This window comes from Acinonyx jubatus, chromosome A1, assembly GCF_027475565.1.
Source record: "Acinonyx jubatus isolate Ajub_Pintada_27869175 chromosome A1, VMU_Ajub_asm_v1.0, whole genome shotgun sequence".
In the NCBI taxonomy this organism is placed as follows: Eukaryota; Metazoa; Chordata; class Mammalia; order Carnivora; family Felidae; genus Acinonyx; species Acinonyx jubatus.
In genome coordinates, this window is record NC_069380.1 from 134182824 (window position 1) to 134201436 (window position 18613).

The following is an 18613-nucleotide window of genomic DNA, read 5'->3' on the forward strand; positions in this document are numbered from 1 at the left end:
CTTCCTCCCTCCCTCCCTCCCTCCCTCCCTCCCTCCCTCCCTCCCTCCCTCCCCAGCACATACGGAACTGGGGGAGTGGCAGAGGGAGAGAATCTTCAGCAGGCTCCAAGCTCAGTGTGGAGCCTGATGTGGGGCTCAGTCTCATGACCATGAAATCATGACCTGAGCCGAAATCAAGAGTCAGAAGTTTAACCTACTGAGCCACCCAGGCGCCCCTCAGTTTCTTTTTAAGACATGGAAAGATTTATCAGATAGAATTGTTGCTTTTGGGAAGTGATTTTCCTGAAGTTGGATGAGGATCAGTGAAAGAATGACTCCATTATTTGTTCTTAATTTTCTTTCTATTTTTCCATTCACAAAATTACTGGAGTATAACTAGTTTAAAAACCATACCCTACACTAAATAATAAAAATACAGCCAAGGTAAAACAGGTGACTTTGTGGTAGTAAAACTGGGAGTTAATACAAAAGATTATTTGTAACCTACATTCAGAAGAAAATGAATATAACATAGAAACATATAACATTGAGTAGAAACTGCAACTTACTATGTTATTAGGGGTGTTAAGAAAGTCTTATTCTTTGATTTATTTTACTGTTTTGATTGTCATCATGTGTGCAAATTCTGATAACCACTAACTTTCTCAAACTTAATGTCTGAAAGCCTCTTAAAATCGACCTAGATATTTACCTTATTAAGGCAATTTATGAAACTTTAATAAGGTCTTACAATGCCAAGGGTATGTATTATTGTGAAACTAAAGCCTCAAAAGCTAAATAAATTTTCTTCCATACCTTGAATGATTTCTAGAATATGCTTTAAAGAAGTCATCCTTAATAGTAAGGGTAGCTAGTGGGCAATAGACCGAGTCAAATTGTTGAGTATTGCTCAGTTGCCTGCCAATTAAGCTTTACTTTTTCTTTCTTTTTCTTTTTTTTTCTTTTTTTTTTTTCTTTTTACTATTCCAGGGTTGTGGCCTAATACAAATATTGCCCATCTCAATTATCAAATATGAGACTGGTATTTGGTGGTAGCAATAAGCTATTCTGGTGATTCATAACATGATTCATGATTTTTTTTTTTAAACCTGTTTGGAAAGTTTTGTTAAAAAATATCACCATTCTCTTTTTTCTCTCTGTAATTTTTTCATTTCAGTAAAAGGAAGCCAAGGACAATTTTTTTTTTTTGCTTTCAGAAACAGAGTGGGTTCAAGTAATGAAGAGTGATTTGTGTACTGCTGTGGGCCAGCAGTCAGGAACCCCATACTAGAACTGTCTGAAGTTCACCTTACTACAGATCCTACCATGAAAGTTGCAGTGAAAAAATAGATCACTTTTATAGAATCTGTGAACACAAGTATGACAAAAAGGCATATTCAGTGGGAGTTGGTGTCACAGGATGAGTTCCCAACAAGGATAGTATAGAAAGAATTCTGGCTTAGCTTTAAATAGCCTGTATTTTCATTTCAGAGTGAAGCACTTAAAATGTGTAACCATCAGCAAATTGCTGAATTTGTTCAAGTTTTTCAGTTTTCCTCTCCAATACTATACAGTGTGATAGGCGGGATCACAGTAGTGTATTATGTATTACTTTGTAGCAATTGAAAACTTAATGACTAAACACCCAAAATGTAGTGGCTAAAAACAACAATAATCACCTAATAGCTCATGGTTCCTCTGGGTCTGGAATTCTGGACCGTTTGGTTTGGCAGTTGTGCTCAGTGTCTCTCATGAGGCTGCAATCAGATGCCAGCGAGGACTGCGGTTATCTGGAAGCTTGACTGGAGCTAGATTATCCACCTCCAGTGGCTCATTCACGTGGCTGGCAAGTTGATGCTGGCTGTTGGTGGGAGGCTCCAGTTCTTCCCCACATAGGCCTCTTCACAGGGCTACCTGATTGAATTCATGATACGGTGGCTGACTTACCCCAGAGCAAATGATCTATGCTTGCAAGGCAGGCAGAGCAATGCCTTTTATGATCCAGACTGAAAAGTTACAACACTCACTTCTGTCATATTCTACAGGTCACACAGAACAGCCTGTTTCACTGTCAGAGGAGACTGCACAAGCGCATTAATACAGAATGGAAGATTCATTGGGGCCACCATGAAAGCTGGTTATTGCTAATGGGTACAAGTGCTTTCTAAACTGTATAATGCTATACAGATGACAAAAGGTATTTTATGCATACAGTGACCTAATGAACCCAGAATATGACCTAAACAACTGCCTTTTTACCCTACTTAAAATGTCCCCAGATAGGAATTAACTTGTCAACAGCATAGTATAATGTGATCATCAATTCATATGCCATGATATACTTCGGAGCCTCTAGCCTCACAGGTGTATCATCACATTTAGCTCACTACTTAGTTTATTGCTACTACAAGTGAGGTTAAATTACTATTAAAGTGAGGGAACTTTGAGGGAACTTTAAATTCTGTGATTCCCATATACTATTAGGTATGACTTGACACAATTAAGAGACAATGGTAAAGATGGTGTGTTTGTGTAATGTATGAGAAGTTTGCCTATGAACATATCAGAGCTCAATAAAAACCCAAGTGACAAAGAGCTGGAAGGAGACCAGTAATAGTTACGCAATGACAAACAGCACTGTCAGACCCTATTCTAAGGGTTTTGGAAATGTGAAGTCACTTAAGACTTGCAGCAACCCAATGAATAGTTGGAAACTAGGAACCAAAAGGTAAACACTTTGCCCAAGTAATAAATCTAGTGATTGAATATTTGTGGGGCCAGTACTCAAATGCAGGCAGTCTAGATCCAGAGCAAGAACTCAACCTTTACATTACCTTGACTAAATTATGAGTGTTGGTATCCTGCTGCCTTTTTCAACTCTGAATATTCGCAACTCTTAGAAACAACAAATGCTCCAGCTCAAAACCTTGGAATTACTGTTTTGTTTTTCCTCCCCCCACAACCCATATCCAGTCTGTCAGTAAATCTTATTGGCTAGAAGCCAAAATGATACCACCTTACATAGCTTACTGCAATAATTCTTTCACAGGCCTTGATTTTTTTCTTGCCCCTTTAAGTCTATACTGCTGTCAATGTAAAGGGCCATAGTGAACTTTAAAGCAATCAGATCACATTACTTTGCTGAAAACTCTACAGTGGCTTTTTTTTTTTTTTTTTGGCAGTGTCTTTTCAGTGATGTCTTTTATTTTTTTATTTATTTTTTTAATTTATTTTTGAGACAGAGAGAGACAGAGCATGAACGGGGGAGGGGCAGAGAGAGCGGGAGACACAGAATTGGAAGCAGGCTCCAGGCTCTGAGCCATCAGCCCAGAGCCCGACGTGGGGCTCAAACTCACGGACTGAGAGATGACGACCTGAGCCGAAGTCGGACGCTTAACCGACTGAGCCACCCAGGCGCCCCTTCTAACACCTATTTAAAACTGCAAGCCCTACTATATCCCTTTTCCTGCTTTATTATCTCTATAGCACTGAATTCTGTGTACCGTATTTTATCCCCTTCCATTGGAAAGCATGGTTCCTTGTCTTTTTCCCTCCTGATTTCTCAGAGCCTGGCACATAGTCAGCACTCAATATACATTCGCTGAATAGTGAATTAATGTGTTGAAAACTTATGCGAATCAAGGTTGAGTACTGCTCACAGTTAACAAGCACCTACTATGTCTAAACTTTCTGGATATCTGATTTACTCTTCAAAACCACTTATGATGTAGCCTATTTCCATTCTACAAAGTAGAAAACCGAAGATCAGATGTCTGTTCCACAGTACAAAATTCTTCAGCTGACTTAGAATTTTTTCTCCCGGTAGTGCTTCTTTACAAAGGATTGAACTAAGAACGCCACTTGGCCAGCCCTAAGGAACTGGGTTTTCTAAGTAACCTGAGATTGCGACGATAGGCGTCCATAGCAACCGTGGCGCCCTGACGCCCTTGCGCAATTACCAGAAAGCGAGATTCGGAATAAAGAGGTCAAGCCTTTCACACTCATACATTAAGCCCCGAACTCAGAACATCGTAGCAGAACGCTGACCTGTCTCCGGTAGTGAAGGAAATAGCTAACTTAAAACCGTACAGGGTTACAGGGTTACAGACACCACCTAAAACACTCCGCTTCCGGGACCAGCAGGCTATAGCGAGACGCGGCGCGGACCACGCAGAAACGCCAACAGGGCTGTCTCGCGCCGCTTCCGTAGAGGAAGCTCTGGCAGGATTTAGCAGCATCCAGCTCAAACCGGAAGTAGGGGCGGAGCTAGTAAAGCGTCGGCTCTCCGTCAACGGAAGTGGCTGTTGGAGGCTCTAAGGTAGCTTTAAATTCCTGCTGTCTCGAGAGCTCGCCCTTTACAGTTGGAGTCGCGTTTCGTGCGACGGATGGCGGTGGACGTGAAGTCGCGAGCAAAGCGTTATGAAAAACTGGACTTCCTCGGGGAGGGACAGGTGAGGTTCCCGGGCGGGATTCGGGGGGGCCTGAGCCGAGAGCGCGGAGCCGCCTGACACACTCGCACGTTTTCTGGTGGAAGTCAGAGGACTGGCCTGGCTTCTCCTTCTTTTTGGGCGAGTCTGCCCGTGTGTGTACCCTAGAGGAGAGCTCCCGAGTGGTCCTCCCTTTCTGAAGAATAGACTGGAACGGGCAGTTTATTGCCTCACCACGTTTCAAGCAGCCGCTCATCTTCAATAGCCATGGGGTGTTTGCTTCTCCGGATCTGAAAAAGTGAAAAGGCAAACACAAAAGAGCTCCCACGAACTTAGATTGTTTCTGCTTTTCTCTCTAGTTTGCCACGGTTTACAAGGCCAGAGACAAGAACACCAACCAAATTGTCGCCATTAAGAAAGTGAGTTACCGTCTGTTATTTTTCCTGGAGTCTCCGAGCATATCTGTGTGTGTGAGCTGTTGCATGGGCTTTTTACTACTCTTGACCGTATTCTGCTCATGAGGAGTTATTTATGTCATTTTCGGGGAAGGTAGAATTTATTAGTATTTTGTGTTCCAAGATGGAACTCGGGTTGAACTAGTTTTCTGTTGTTGTTCCATTAGTTGAAATAAAGAGAAAGCTGTATGTTACGTGTGCTTTTTAAACTCAGACGTGGGCAAGGGGGACAAGGACTCATCTGTTGGGTCCTTAGAACTATTTTAATATCCTTATCTTCCCAGGTCACCGTTTCTGCCACACCTGCATCCATTTTGTGCATCGTCTGTATTTTCTTTCTTTCTTTTTTTTTAATTAAGTTTATTTTGAGAGGGGGAGGAGGGGCAGAGAGAGGGAGAAAAAGAATCTCAAGTAGACTCTGTACTGTCAGCAGATTCGAACTCACAAAGCGTCTGATCATGACCTGAGCCACAATCAAGTCCTACAGCTTAATGGTCTGAACCGGACCCCCCCCCGCCCCCCCTCCCCCCCCCCCCTGCCAGGCACCCCTCATTTGTATTTTCTGTGTACAGATTTTCCATGTAAGGCTTTTACGAGCATTATCATTATCATTTTAAAAAATTATTTTTGTAGCTTTTTGACTTGGATTCATTCAAGAAACTTCAGTCATATTTAGCTTATTTTCTACATGTCAGGCACTTTAACTTACGTTTTTTCTTTTAGTCTTCAAAATAGCCATGTGAAATAAAGTATCCCTATATAATACCTGAGATACCGGAGCTAAGAAAGATTAAGTAACTCGTCAAGCTGACACAGATCCTAACTGATAAAACTAGAATTTCAGTCCAGGTGTTTTGATGCCAGGTTGCATGTTCTTTCTTGTGCTACTGAAATCAGTAACCCTCTGAAAGAGAGGCTGTTGTCACATTTCAGGGCCTGTTGGGGGAGGTGATCTCCACCTTCTTATTGTTCCTGTTGCTGTTTGAATCTGTTTCTCCTTCAAAATTCCTAACTCCTTTGAAGCATATCCCCCTGATGCATTTAATACCTCACTTCCTATCTCCCTTTGCACAGTAATTTTTGCTATTTTTGTCTTTTCACTTTTTCTGGCTTGTCTCCGCTTCATTTCCCAATTTATGTTCTGTAATCCAGCACTGTAGCTACTCCTGTGTAAAAGCCTAATCTATTCTGACCCTTTCTAAAGTGATGTTTTTATTTCTACCTGTGGTTCACTATATTCTAGCCCCACTGACCTTTCTGTCCCTTGAACACATTAAATTCAGTTCGTTCCCAGGATCATTGCAGCATCATATGCTGCCTTCTGGTTAGCATATTTTTCCTCTAAAACTTGGCATGACTGATTTTCCTAATCTTGAAAACTCACTCACATGTCTGTTCCACATAGAGGCCTTCACTGGTCACCCTTGTCTTCTTTGCCATATTTCTCCGTTATCTTCATAACATTTATCAAAATCTGAAGTCCTCTTATCTATCAACTTATTGTGTGTCTACTTCCACTCATATAATACTTTGGTCTGTGGCCAGTAGTTTTGTAGACATTTATTAAAAATGTATTAACCTGGGGTGCCTGGGTGGCTCAGTCAGTTAAGCGTCCAACTTAGCTCAGGTCATGATCTTGCAGTTTGTGAGTTTGAGCCTGGCATTGGGCTCTGTGCTGTCAGTGCAGAGCCTGCTTTGGATCGTCTCTCTCTCTCTCTCTCTCTCTCTCTAATGCTCCCGTGCTCACGCATACATGCTCTCTCTCAAAAATAAAATAATCGGGGCGCCTGGGTGGCGCAGTCGGTTGAGCGTCCGACTTCAGCCAGGTCACGATCTCGCGGTCCGTGAGTTCGAGCCCCGCGTCAGGCTCTGGGCTGATGGCTCAGAGCCTGGAGCCTGTTTCCAATTCTGTGTCTCCCTCTCTCTCTGCCCCTCCCCCGTTCATGCTCTGTCTCTCTCTGTCCCAAAAATAAATAAACGTTGAAAAAAAAATAAAATAAGACATTAAAAACTATAAATAAAAAATAAAAATGATTAACCACATTGATATAATTCCTTCAGTGTTAGTATATTGAGTTCTGTAGTTGTCTGAAAATCCTAGTGGGGTTTGTTTTGTTTGGGTTTTTTTTTTGCTTGTTTTTAACATAAGTTAGGATTTAAAATCCATCCTGTTTCTCTTTGATAGACTTTTACCCCCTGACGGTGACTCACAGTGGAATCTTCTTTTATTTATTTATTATTATTTCTTTAATTTTGAGAGAGAGAGAGAGAGAGAGCAAGGGAGAGGGGCAGTGGGAGAGAGAGAGAGAAAATGTCTTATGGAGGCTCTACTCTCAGTGTGGAGCCCGATGCAGGACTCGATTCCACTACATCGGGATAAAGACCTGAGCCAAAATCAAGAGTCAGATGCTCAACCGACGGGGCCACCCAGGTGCCCGTACATTTATTTTTTTAATATTATGTTTAAGTAATTTCTGGCACCCAGTAAGTATAAGGCTTGACTCACCATCCCAGGATCAGGAGTTACATGCTTTTCCTACTGAACCAGCCAGGTGCTCCTTTACATTTAATTTTTATTTCCAATAATACATCTTTGTGGTTTTAAAATAAAAGGACAAGGCTTTTTAAGGTGCTTGACTCTTCTAGCCCTGTTTTTCACTCCTTGGAGCAATCACTTTCAACTCCTATAATTTGCCTCTGGTATTTACTTTTTTTTTTTTAAATGTTTATTTATTTTTGGTAAAAGAGAGTGAGAGAGACAGAGTGCAAGTAGGGGAGGGGCAGAGAGAGAGTGAGACACAGAATCCGAATCAGGCTCCAGGCTCTGAGCTGTCAGCACAGAGCCTGACGCGGGGCTCAAACCCACAAACCACGAGATCATGACCTGAGCCAAAGTTGGATGCTTAACCAACCGAGCCACCTGGGGGCCCCAAAATTCGCTTCTTTTTAAGCAATCTCTACACCCAACCTGGGGCTTGAACTCACAACCCTGAGATCAAGAGTCACATGTTCCACCTATTGAGCCAGCCAGGCACCCCTTTCTGGTATTTACTTATTTCTTTTTCATTAAATAATTTGCTTACATCGTTATTTCTTGAGACCCCCCTCTCCCCCCAAACCTCCTTTTAGGCATTCTTTCTGCTATAGATTTGATGTTTTTGGACCTTCCCCTCCCAACACTCAAAATTTTTACTCGTTCATTTACTAACATTTTTGCTTAATTTTACAAAAAATGAATATTCTGTATTCTTTCACCTATTGTATCTTGGACTTTTAAGATGTCATAGAGGTAAGTGGAATATTTAATTTCTACTGAAATTTATAAAATAGCATTGGTCTCTACCTCATCTTTTTAAACAGATCATACTGAATTTATGTTTCCCACTTTATTTAACCAATCCTGTATTAGTGGCCTTTTGGAGTATTTTGTTTACTTGCTGGCTGGCTGCCTGCCTGCCTAACGCCCATATATAAATTTTCTTTCGCAGTTTGTTTTCTGATTCAGCATTATTTCTGAAATCTTCTACATGGATACTGTAGATCTGGTTTATTTATGATCATTGGTGATTAGATTTCATCATATGACTACAGTAAAATTTGCCCATCCAAATTCTTGTTGATAAACATTTAGGCTGTTTTGTTGTCTTTATGATTTCCCTTAAAATAGCCCTATAGACATTCCTATTCATGTGAGTTTCTTTAGAGAATATATCCTTATTTGAAGCCAACTATGAATTATTATTCTTTTAGGGAATATATAGCATCAGCCTCACCACATATTGTTAGATTGCTCTTCAAAGTGGTTGGACTAGTTTGACCTCCTCCCCACATTCTTATCATATTTGTATTGTCAGATTTTACAACATTTGTCAATTACCTGCATCAGAAATAGTATATGATTGTTTAAATTAATTGTTTAAAATAATTGTTTCAATTTCTCTGATTACCATTTAGATTGGTCATTCTTTCTTAGATTTATTAACTTTTTAGACTTTCTCCTATGAGTTTTTCTGTTAGCTTGCTTACATTTTTTCCTTCCTGTTGATTTGGTGGAATTCTTTATATATTCTGGGCACTGACCCTTTGTCAAAAATACAAACTACAGATATCATCTCCCAGTCTTCAACTAGACTTTTAGTTTATATATGGTATCTTCTGAAGCATAGAAATTTAGAATTCTGTTCTGGTTGAATTTGTCCATTTTTTTCCTTCATGGGTTTCCATTTTGTATGCTTGCCAACCTCCAGTTTGTAAAGGATTCTATTTACTAAATATTTTTAAATACTGCTTTTCACACTTAGGTCTTTGTTCCATCTGGAGTTAATTTTTCTATTTTGTGTAATATGAGGATCCAGTTTTTTTTTCCTTGCTGACCCAGCATAATTGATAGTCTGTCCTTTTCCTGGTGAGTTGTAACACGAAGTTCTGCATTTAGTTGTAATGCCATGTTCCATTATACACTTGGATCTGTTTCCGGGCACCGTACTTTTTTTCCACTGATTGGTTTTTTTCCATCCTTGCTCAAGTACTATAGTGTCTTTAATTATTACTGCCTTATAAAAAGGCTTGAAATCTGGTAAGTTACACATACCTGTTTTTCTTCAAAATTACCTTGTCTACTTTATCTGCCACTTGGGAAATTTCTGACAATCAGAATTTCATATGAATTAGATATTACATGGTGCTGAGGCATTATTAATAATTTTGTAGGTATGAAATAGTATTTTGCATATGTAAGAAAATGTCCGTATTTTAGAGGTGCCTACTTAAGTACATGGGGATGAAATGACATGAAATGTGAGGTTTGTTATAAAACATTTTAGCCAACAGAAAGGGGGGCAGAGATTAATGATGTAGTAAGTGAGGGTCACCTGAGTGGCTCAGTAGGTTGAGCATTCAACTTGGTTGAGATCATGATCTCATGGTTGGCAAGTTCGAGCCCCATGTTGGGCTCTCTGCTGTCAGCATGGAGCCTGCTTGGAATCCTCTTTTCCCTCTCTCTGCCCTTCCACCACCTGCATGTGCTAGCATACTCTCTCTCTCTTTCTCACAAATAAACATTGAGGCACCTGGGTGGCTCAGTTGGTTAAGTCTCTTGACTTTGGCTTCAAGTCGTGATGTTGAGGTTCTTGAGTTTGAGCCTGGCATTGGGCTCTGTGCTGAATGCTTGGAGCCTGGAGCCTGCTTCGGATTCTTTCTCCCTCTATCTGTGCCCCTCTACCACTCGCGCTTTGTCTCTCTCTCAAACATTAAAAAAAGTAAGTAAACATTTTAAAAACAATAATAATGAAATAAGTGTGGCAAAATACTGATAATTGTTTAATCTGGGTGATGAAGTAGATGACTTCATGAAACTAATGTATTTTTACTGTGGTTGGAAAATGTAATAATTTTAGGGGCACCTTCCTGGCTCGTTCGGTTAAGTGTCAGACTTCGAAGCTCAGGTCGTGATCTCGTGGTTCATGAGTTCAAGCCCCACGTCCACCTCTGTGCTGACACCTCAGAGCCTGGAGCCTGTTTCAGATTCTGTGTCTCCCTCTCTCTCTGTCCCTCCCTTGCTTGCTCTGTCTCTTTCTCTCAAAAATAAATTAAAAAAAATTTTTTTTAATTCAGAAAATTAATAATTTTTAAAATTGTTCTTAGCTCTTTAATATTCCATGTAGAATTTAGAATCGATCTCTCATCTTTCTTCCTTCCTTCCTTCCTTCCTTCCTTCCTTCCTTCCTTCCTTCCTTCCTTCCTTTTTAAAATTTTTGTAATCTTTATTTATTTTTGGGAGAGAGAGAGAGAGAGAAGCAGAGCTCCAGCGGAGGTGGAACAGAGAGAGAGGGAGACAGAATCCGAAGTAGGCTCCAGGCTCTGAGGTGTCAGCACAGAGCCCGATGTGGGGCTTGAACTCATGAGCTGTGAGTTCATGACCTGAGACACCCAGGTGCCCCTGTCACTGTTCTTTAAAAAATGCTGTTGAGATTTGGATTTGGTTGCATTGAACGTAAAGAAAATTTATGTATTTGGTATATTTATGATAGTACTGAGTTTTGCTGTCCATGAATGTGCCATTTGTTTATTTTGGTCTCATTTTTAAGCATGTTTTAATATTCTTTTATAATTTAGTTTTGGAAGGCTTAGCACATCTGTTGTTAGATTTATTCCTAAAGTGCCTTATATTTTTTGATGCTATACTAGTCTATCTTTACGTAAAAAGTTGTGTCTGTAGTATTATAGGGAGATGTCTTTCTATGTCTGTTAATCTATATTTTTTATCGTTATCAAGAATCTTATTTTTTTAATTCCAGTATAGCTAACATACAGTGTTGCATTAGTTTCTGATGTACAATATAGTGACTCAACAATTCTGTACGTAACTCACGGTTTATCATAAGTGTACTCTTAATCCCCTTAACCTATTTCACTCATTCTCCCTACCTTCTCTCTTTGTTCTCTATAGTTAAGAATCTGTTTCTTGGTTTTTGTCTCCTTTTTTATTTGAGTTTGTTTTGCTTCTTAAATTCCACGTATGAGAGAAATCATACGGTATTTGTCTTTCTCTTACTTATTTCACTTAGTGTTATAGCCTCTAGATCCATCCATGTTGTTGTAAATGGCAAGATTTCATTCTTTTCTTTTTTGTGGCCGAGTAATAGTCTATTGTGAATATATGTACCACATCTTTATTATTCATCTATAGATGGACACTTGGGCACTTGAGTTGCTTCTGTAGTTGGGCTTTTGTAAATAATGTTGCAGTTAACACAGGGGTGCATATATCTTTTTGAATTAGTGTTTTCATATTCTTTAGGTAGGTAAATACCCAGTAGTGAAATTACTGGATCCTGTGGTAATTGTATTTTTAATTTTTTGAGGAACTTCTGTACTGTTTTCCACAGTGGCCGCAATCAGTTTGTATTTAGTTTTTTAGGTACAATAGCTTTTTCAGAAGTAGTTGTTCTTTTTTATTTTGTTTTGTTTTGTTTTTTAGTATTCTTGATTGCATTTAGTCATTGTATAAAGCAGTGAGTAAGAGACTGGTGTAAGCCTGAACCTATTAATGCAATTTGTTATACTTATTTTTTTATTGTTACACTTATTAATGGTAACAACAGTTAAATCATTTTTTGTATTCCTAATTTGTAATTTTGCTTTTTAGAAACTGTTGCCCTAAGAGCATATTATTGGGCATATTAATAAACATGTTACTTTAGAGGCTCCAGGGTTGCTTATTTGGTTGGTTGAGCATCTGACTTCGGCGCAGGTCATGGTCTCTTGCATCTTGAGTTTGCGCCCTATATTGGGCTCACTGCTGTCAGCACGTAGCAGCCTTTGAATCCTTTGTCTTCCTCTCTCTGCCCCTCCCCCACTTGCATGCGCCCTCTGTCTCAAAAAAAATACATAAACATTTTTTTAAACATGTTATTTTATGTTTATATGTTACGTGTTTCCTCCCAAATAGGCTACCTTGAAGTGATTTTGTTTGTTAATCAGGATGCCCTCAGTTACTTTTCCACATTTAATCTTGCAAAGATACAGGAGACATTTATTTTCTTAAGTCCATTATTTGAATGTATAACTTAAAAACTTAAAGAGTGAGGAATGGTAGGTACTTGATCCTTTCTTATATTGTTAATTTTGCTTTTCAAATTAGTGATTTCGACTCTCTTCTTGCTTACTAGCTACATGTAAGTTGCTACCTGTTTTTACTGTGGCTATGTATTTGAAGTGTTTGTATTTTACTCATGAAGTGTAAAATAATTTAACACATTTTTAGTGTTTGTTTTTTTTCCCCCTCTACCAGATTAAACTTGGACATAGATCAGAAGCTAAAGATGGTGAGTATTTAATGTAATCTGACCAAACAGGGTAAGTTTTTCTTCTCACTGAGGAAGTTCAAGTATTAGCGTTCTAAGTGGCTCTGGGTAGAGTTTTTGCAGGGTGCTAGAAGAGTAGACTCAGGATAGAGACAGGATATCGGTGATATCCACCATTTGGTTGTTAAGAGTCATGTAAGTCACTCAAGTCATCTGAGTAAATGGAACATAGCAAAGTTATTTATCAGTGGCTTGTCTTGCAGTCTTCATTACTGTTTAACGTGTTGTTGTAAGCAGTTTATTTTTTATCTTAGCTTTTAATTACTTTAAAAATTCAGGATATAGCTTCATAGAAGTACAGAAAACTCACTCTGGAATAAATGTATGGAGGAAAATATCTTTATCCCTTCCACGCCCTTGTGTGCTATAGTGTTAAGTCTTATTTAGTCATCAAGAACTAGTCTTTATAAAAAGGATCCATCATCTATTTAACAGCTAGTACCAGATCTTATTTTAAATTAGGAATTCTATCTTTTGTTTTGGGAAAGATACTGTCTTACCATTGTTTTGCTGTTACCATCAAGAATCTGTTGCTAATATTCATAATGTAAGAAGGAGGAAGCTCTTGACATATTGTCTTCATGTTACAAGCCGACACCTGTTATTCCAGCAGTCTTCTAAAGTGATATGCTGCAAAGTGAATACTTTTTGTCATCATTTATCATAGTCTGTGTGAAGTTAGTTTCAAAATAAAGCATTATAAAAGAAAACCAGATGTCATAAAAATTGGCAAAGTAGCCCTTATTTTTCTGTAGAATATGCATATCTATTCCTCGAAAGACTAACCTTTCCCCAAAAAATGTTTGTAAGAAGATATGAGACTTCAGAATTGCTTTTCACATTTTGCTCTGCTTTTTTATATAGGTATAAATAGAACAGCCTTAAGAGAGATAAAATTATTACAGGAGCTAAGTCATCCAAATATAATTGGTGTGAGTATGATCTACATTGTTTCTGGGATATGGGACCCTGCCATTTCTGAATGTGGTAGTTGTTGATTGAAGGCTCAGCAAGATGAGTTGTTTTAGGTGAGCCTTGTAAAAAAGCTTAAAAGTTTATCATGCCGAAATGTATTTTTTGTTCTAATTGGACTGGAGGCAGTGTCTTTAAAACCGTATAACTGATGAAATAAATTTAATTTTGTCAAAAATTATTTTGAAGCCTAGAGAGCTCTAACATGCATAAGCTTGAGTAAGCTCCCTACGACTCTATGCCATAATTTCTACCTCATAGGGTTGTTGCGAGACTAGTTAATTTATTGAATGTGTGCAAAGTACCTGGAAAATAGTGCCTGGCATAGAGATGGAATATAATGAATGATAGCTGCCACTGCTATTTATAGGATTTTCTTAAATACTGAGCATGGTAATTTTTCTGAATTAGAGACTGAGGTGAGATTTTCATTAATGATTTCTTAACTATAACTGAAAATTTTGGAGGAGAATTTAAATAGTGACTTTTTAAAAAATGTTTGTTTATTTATTTGAGAGAGAGAGAGAGCACGTGAGCAGGAGAGGAGTAGATAGACATTCTCAAGCAGGCTCCATGCTCAGCACAGAACCTGATGCGAGGCTGGATCTCATGACCCTGAAATCATGATCTGAGCTGAAATCAAGAATCAGACACTTTAACCAACTGAGCCACGCAGGGACTCCTAGTGACTTTTTAAAAATATTAAAGTTTAGTTTTTTTGTGCTTCAAAGTACTAATTCCTAGGGGGGAAAAAAGGATAAATGTCAAATTTAATAAAATAATTCAAATTTAACAGGGAAATATCAGCAGTCCAATGCTAGTTTAAATTTTTTGAAATTACTTGGGTTGGTATAATTTTCAAGTATTTAATAGAGAATCAGATTTTGATCTTTTTTTTTTAATACTGCTTTGCAGCTCCTTGATGCGTTTGGACATAAATCTAATATTAGCCTTGTCTTCGATTTTATGGAAACTGATCTGGAGGTAAGATTAAGATTCGTAGAGAAATTTTTTTTCTCTCTAAATCAAAAGAGAACCTAAATGTTTATTTTCTATGTTTAAAGATACTGTTAGTCAAAGGAATGCTTAATTTTGTTGAAATGTGAATGTACTCCCCCGCCCCCACCAGAATGACAGAGAGAAAGAGCATTTGTGTTTGAGCACACAGGGTAGAGTCAGATGGAGAGGGAGATAGAGAATCTCAAGTGGGCTCCAGAGCCAGCTGAAAGCTCTACTTGGGGCTCAGTCTCACAACTGTGAGATCATGACCTACGTCACAATCAGAAATCAGACGCTTAATTGATTAAGCCACCCAGGCACCCCTAAATGTGAATGTACTCTTTTTTTTTCTTTTAATGTTTGTTTATTTTTGAGACACAGACAGAGCGTGAGTGGGGGAGGGGCAGAGAGAAGGATACACAGAATCCAATGCAGGCTCCAGGCTCTACACTGTCAGTGCAGAATCCAACACAGGGCTCACACTCACAGACCTCGAGATCATGACCTGAGCCGAAGTTGGACGCTTAATTGGCTAAGCCAGCCGGGTGCCCCAGTATTCTTAAGTGAAAGATCTTTTGAGTCATTTAGCCATATTCCCAGTGTTAGATACAGAGATTTGGATTTCAAAGCATTTTTGTTGACCAAGTTCCCTATACTTTATTGACATTATTTTTAGATAAATGAGTATCAGGTCTTTCAGAATTTCCATATTATTACAGAATATCATCTTTTTGAAAGCCAAATTTTTGTTTTTGAGAAATTAAAATGTTACGGTTTTTCTTAATATTAATTGAATCTCAAAAATTGACAATCCAGGGATGTTGAACAACTGAAAGTCTCATATGCTGCTGGTGAGAATGCAAAATGGTACAGCCAGTTTGGAAAATAGTTTGGCAGTTTCTTAAACAGTTAAATACGCACATAAAGTACGATCTCGCAATACCACTGCTAGGCATTCAAGAGAAACAAAAACCTGTCTACACAGAAATCAGTTGGTACACAGATGTTTAGCTTTATTCATTATTGCCCAAATTGGAAACAATCCAGTACTCACTTTTGTATAGTGAATATATAAACAAACTGTGGTATATCTATATAATGGAATACTGTTCGGGAATAAAAAGAAATTAACTACTCAATTAAGCAATAGTATAGAGAAATCTCAAATGCATTGTACTAAATGAAAGAACCCAGGTTCGAAAGGCTATGTATTATATGATTCTATTTATGTGATATTATGGCAAAGGCAAAACTAAAGGAATAGAAATTGGATCAGTTGTGGCCACGATTGGAGTGGAGGGAAGTACTGGGTACAGTGGGGCCTGAGGCAATTGGGGGTGGGAGTGAGGGTTATAGAACTCTTATCTTGATTATGGTAGTGATTACACAACTGGATATGTTTGTTAAAACTCATGGAACTATGCACCAAAAAGGGCATATTTTACCTGAATCTGATTTCTTTTTTTGTTTTTGCAAATGGGATTGTTCTCTTAATTTTTCTTTCTGCTACTTCCATATTAGTGTTTAGATATGCAACAGATTTCTCTATATTGATTTTGTATCCTGCCACTTTCCCGAATTCACTTATCAGTTCTAGTAGTTCTTTATTTTTATTTTTTTTCAATATATGAAATTTATTGTCAAATTGGTTTCCATACAACACCCAGTGCTCATCCCAAAAGGTGCCCTCCTCAGTACCCGTCACTCACCCGCCCCTCCCTCCCACCCCCCATCAACCCTCAGTTTGTTCTCAGTTTTTAAGAGTCTCTTATGCTTTGGCTCTCTCCCACTCTAACCTCTTTTTTTTTTTTCCCTTCCCCTCCCCCATGGGTTTCTGTTAAGTTTCTCAGGATCCACATAAGAGTGAAAACATATGGTATCTGTCTTTCTCTGTATGGCTTATTTCACTTAGCATCACACTCTCCAGTTCCATCCACGTTGCTACAAAGGGCCATATTTCGTTCTTTCTCATGGCCGTGTAGTACTCCATTGTGTATATAAACCACAATTTCTTTATCCATTCATCAGTTGATGGACATTTAGGCTCTCTAGTAGTTCTTTAAATACTATGAATCTTTACGGTTTTCTATATATAGTAGTATGTCATCTGCAAACAATGAAAGTTATTTCTTCTTGCTAGTTTGGATACCTTTTATCCAAATCTGATTTCTAAAAAAATAAAATGGGAATTTTTAGCTAGTATAACTTAAAAATCTAGGAATAAACTGTCTTTAAGTACAGTTCACAAATAATGCCATCAGAACTCAGTCTTGGACTTTAACTTAGCTCTATTTTCTACTTTGTTGCTTTCCTTCTCAATATAGTGCCTAATTTCTCAATATAGTGACTCAGGCACTTCAGGCTCAGATCCTTAGAGTTTATTAATCTCTAAAGAAAGAGAAGGTACTTTGTCCTTTTTCATTCTAGCAGAAGTACTTGGCCTCTTTAATTAGCTTGGCTAGGATCACATGTCCATCCCTAAACCAGTGTCCTGGATAACAGGCTTCAGTTTGGTGGTTGCCTGTGCCTGGGTCTTGTATCTAGTTCTAGAGGCCACAGGTAGTAGTCAGTCCTGTTTTACATTCAAACAAATGATGAATGCTGTTATCAGAAGGGGCTGTACATCCTGGGGCAAGCAAAACAACAGATGTTCACTATTTAGTGCCTTTTAAACAGAACGGGAAGAGAGAAAGCACCAGAAGAGATATTTTTCCTAACCATGTAACTTGAAAGTCTGGCAGTGCTTCCTAAGGAGAGTTAGGCAGTCTTTCTTGAGATTGTTCTGTAGAATGGATAAATTGATTTTATGTCTGTAAATGATTTTATGTGATATAATTTATTTGGAATAATTGTATATTATACACCGGCTTTGCAGGTGATAATAAAGGATAATAGTCTAGTGCTGACACCATCACACATCAAAGCCTACATGTTAATGACTCTTCAAGGGTTAGAATATTTACATCAACATTGGATTCTACATAGGGTAAGGTTTTTAACCAAGTATGATCGATTCTTTATATTTTAGTCAAGGTTTATGTAGCCAATTATTACATAAATGGTCTGAATATGTAAATTGTTAAAAATATAGCTGGACCCCATTGTATCCCACCTTCTTCCTCTGTGTTCCCTTCAGTTGTTCCAGGAGGTGGTGCTATGAGGATTCTAAAATACTATGTGAAATTTAAAAATGGAAGAGGCCCAGTTCATTTTTTTCATAGATGAAGAGCTAAGTTGCTAAGTCACCTGACCAAGGTTATATGTATTTTTTCCAGGTCAGTAGCTGGTAACTGACAGAGTATTAGAATCTAGATGTTTGGGTTAACTCCAGTGTTCTTTGTGCTGTATTGTTGTGACAGAAAAAAAAATACAGTGAGAATCTGGATTAAAGTATACAATCCTAAAATTTTTTTAGAAAAACAAAATTTCTAAGAACTCTAAAAATCTATGAAGTAATAAAATTTCTGAAATAGTTGAGTCATTGTTAGAAACATCCAGCTATTGAAACAAGACTGATAATCTAATAGGTAGATGTTCTTAGATATTCTGTTTAGATAAATAGCTGAGAATATATAATTTGTAGTCAGTAATCCTCATATCCTAAACTTGGGATCCCTTTGAGGTTATTGCTAATATCCTTATAGTATAGATTTTGAAGGATATATTCCTCATCCTCTCTAAATGCATAATGTTTTTATTTACCAAAGTTCAGATGGCAGCAACTCTTTGTTGAGTTCATAGTCATTACACTAGGCTGTTCACAGCAACCTTGTAGGTAAATTGAAGCTCAGTGATCCAAGGTCTCACCAAAGTAATATAACCAATGTTAATTTTTCTTTGGTAGGATTTTATATCAGTGAGAAAAATATTGATTATTATTTAAATTTGGGGTTTACCCTGTTATTGCAAAGTTTAA

The 18613-nt window shown here is 38.2% G+C and overlaps 1 protein-coding gene across 10 annotated transcripts in view; it reads left to right on the forward strand.

Moving 5' to 3' along the window:
• Window positions 1-4037: 4037 nt before the first annotated feature.
• The window catches only part of CDK7 (cyclin dependent kinase 7), an 87509-nt gene continuing 72933 nt past the window's right edge, over window positions 4038-18613 (forward strand). For 2 of the 10 annotated variants that reach the window (XM_053223617.1, XM_027040486.2), the window contains exons 1-6: window positions 4061-4430; window positions 4766-4825; window positions 12627-12687; window positions 13591-13658; window positions 14614-14682; window positions 17573-17683. In XM_053223617.1, coding sequence (XP_053079592.1) covers window positions 4365-4430; window positions 4766-4825; window positions 12627-12687; window positions 13591-13658; window positions 14614-14682; window positions 17573-17683 — 435 coding nt within the window. In that variant the 5' untranslated portion in view covers window positions 4061-4364. Of the gene's footprint in view, window positions 4431-4765; window positions 4826-12626; window positions 12688-13590; window positions 13659-14613; window positions 14683-17572; window positions 17684-18613 lie in introns of all 10 variants that reach the window. The other 8 variants (XM_027040498.2, XM_027040489.2, XM_027040510.2 and 5 more) reach the window with 7 other exon arrangements.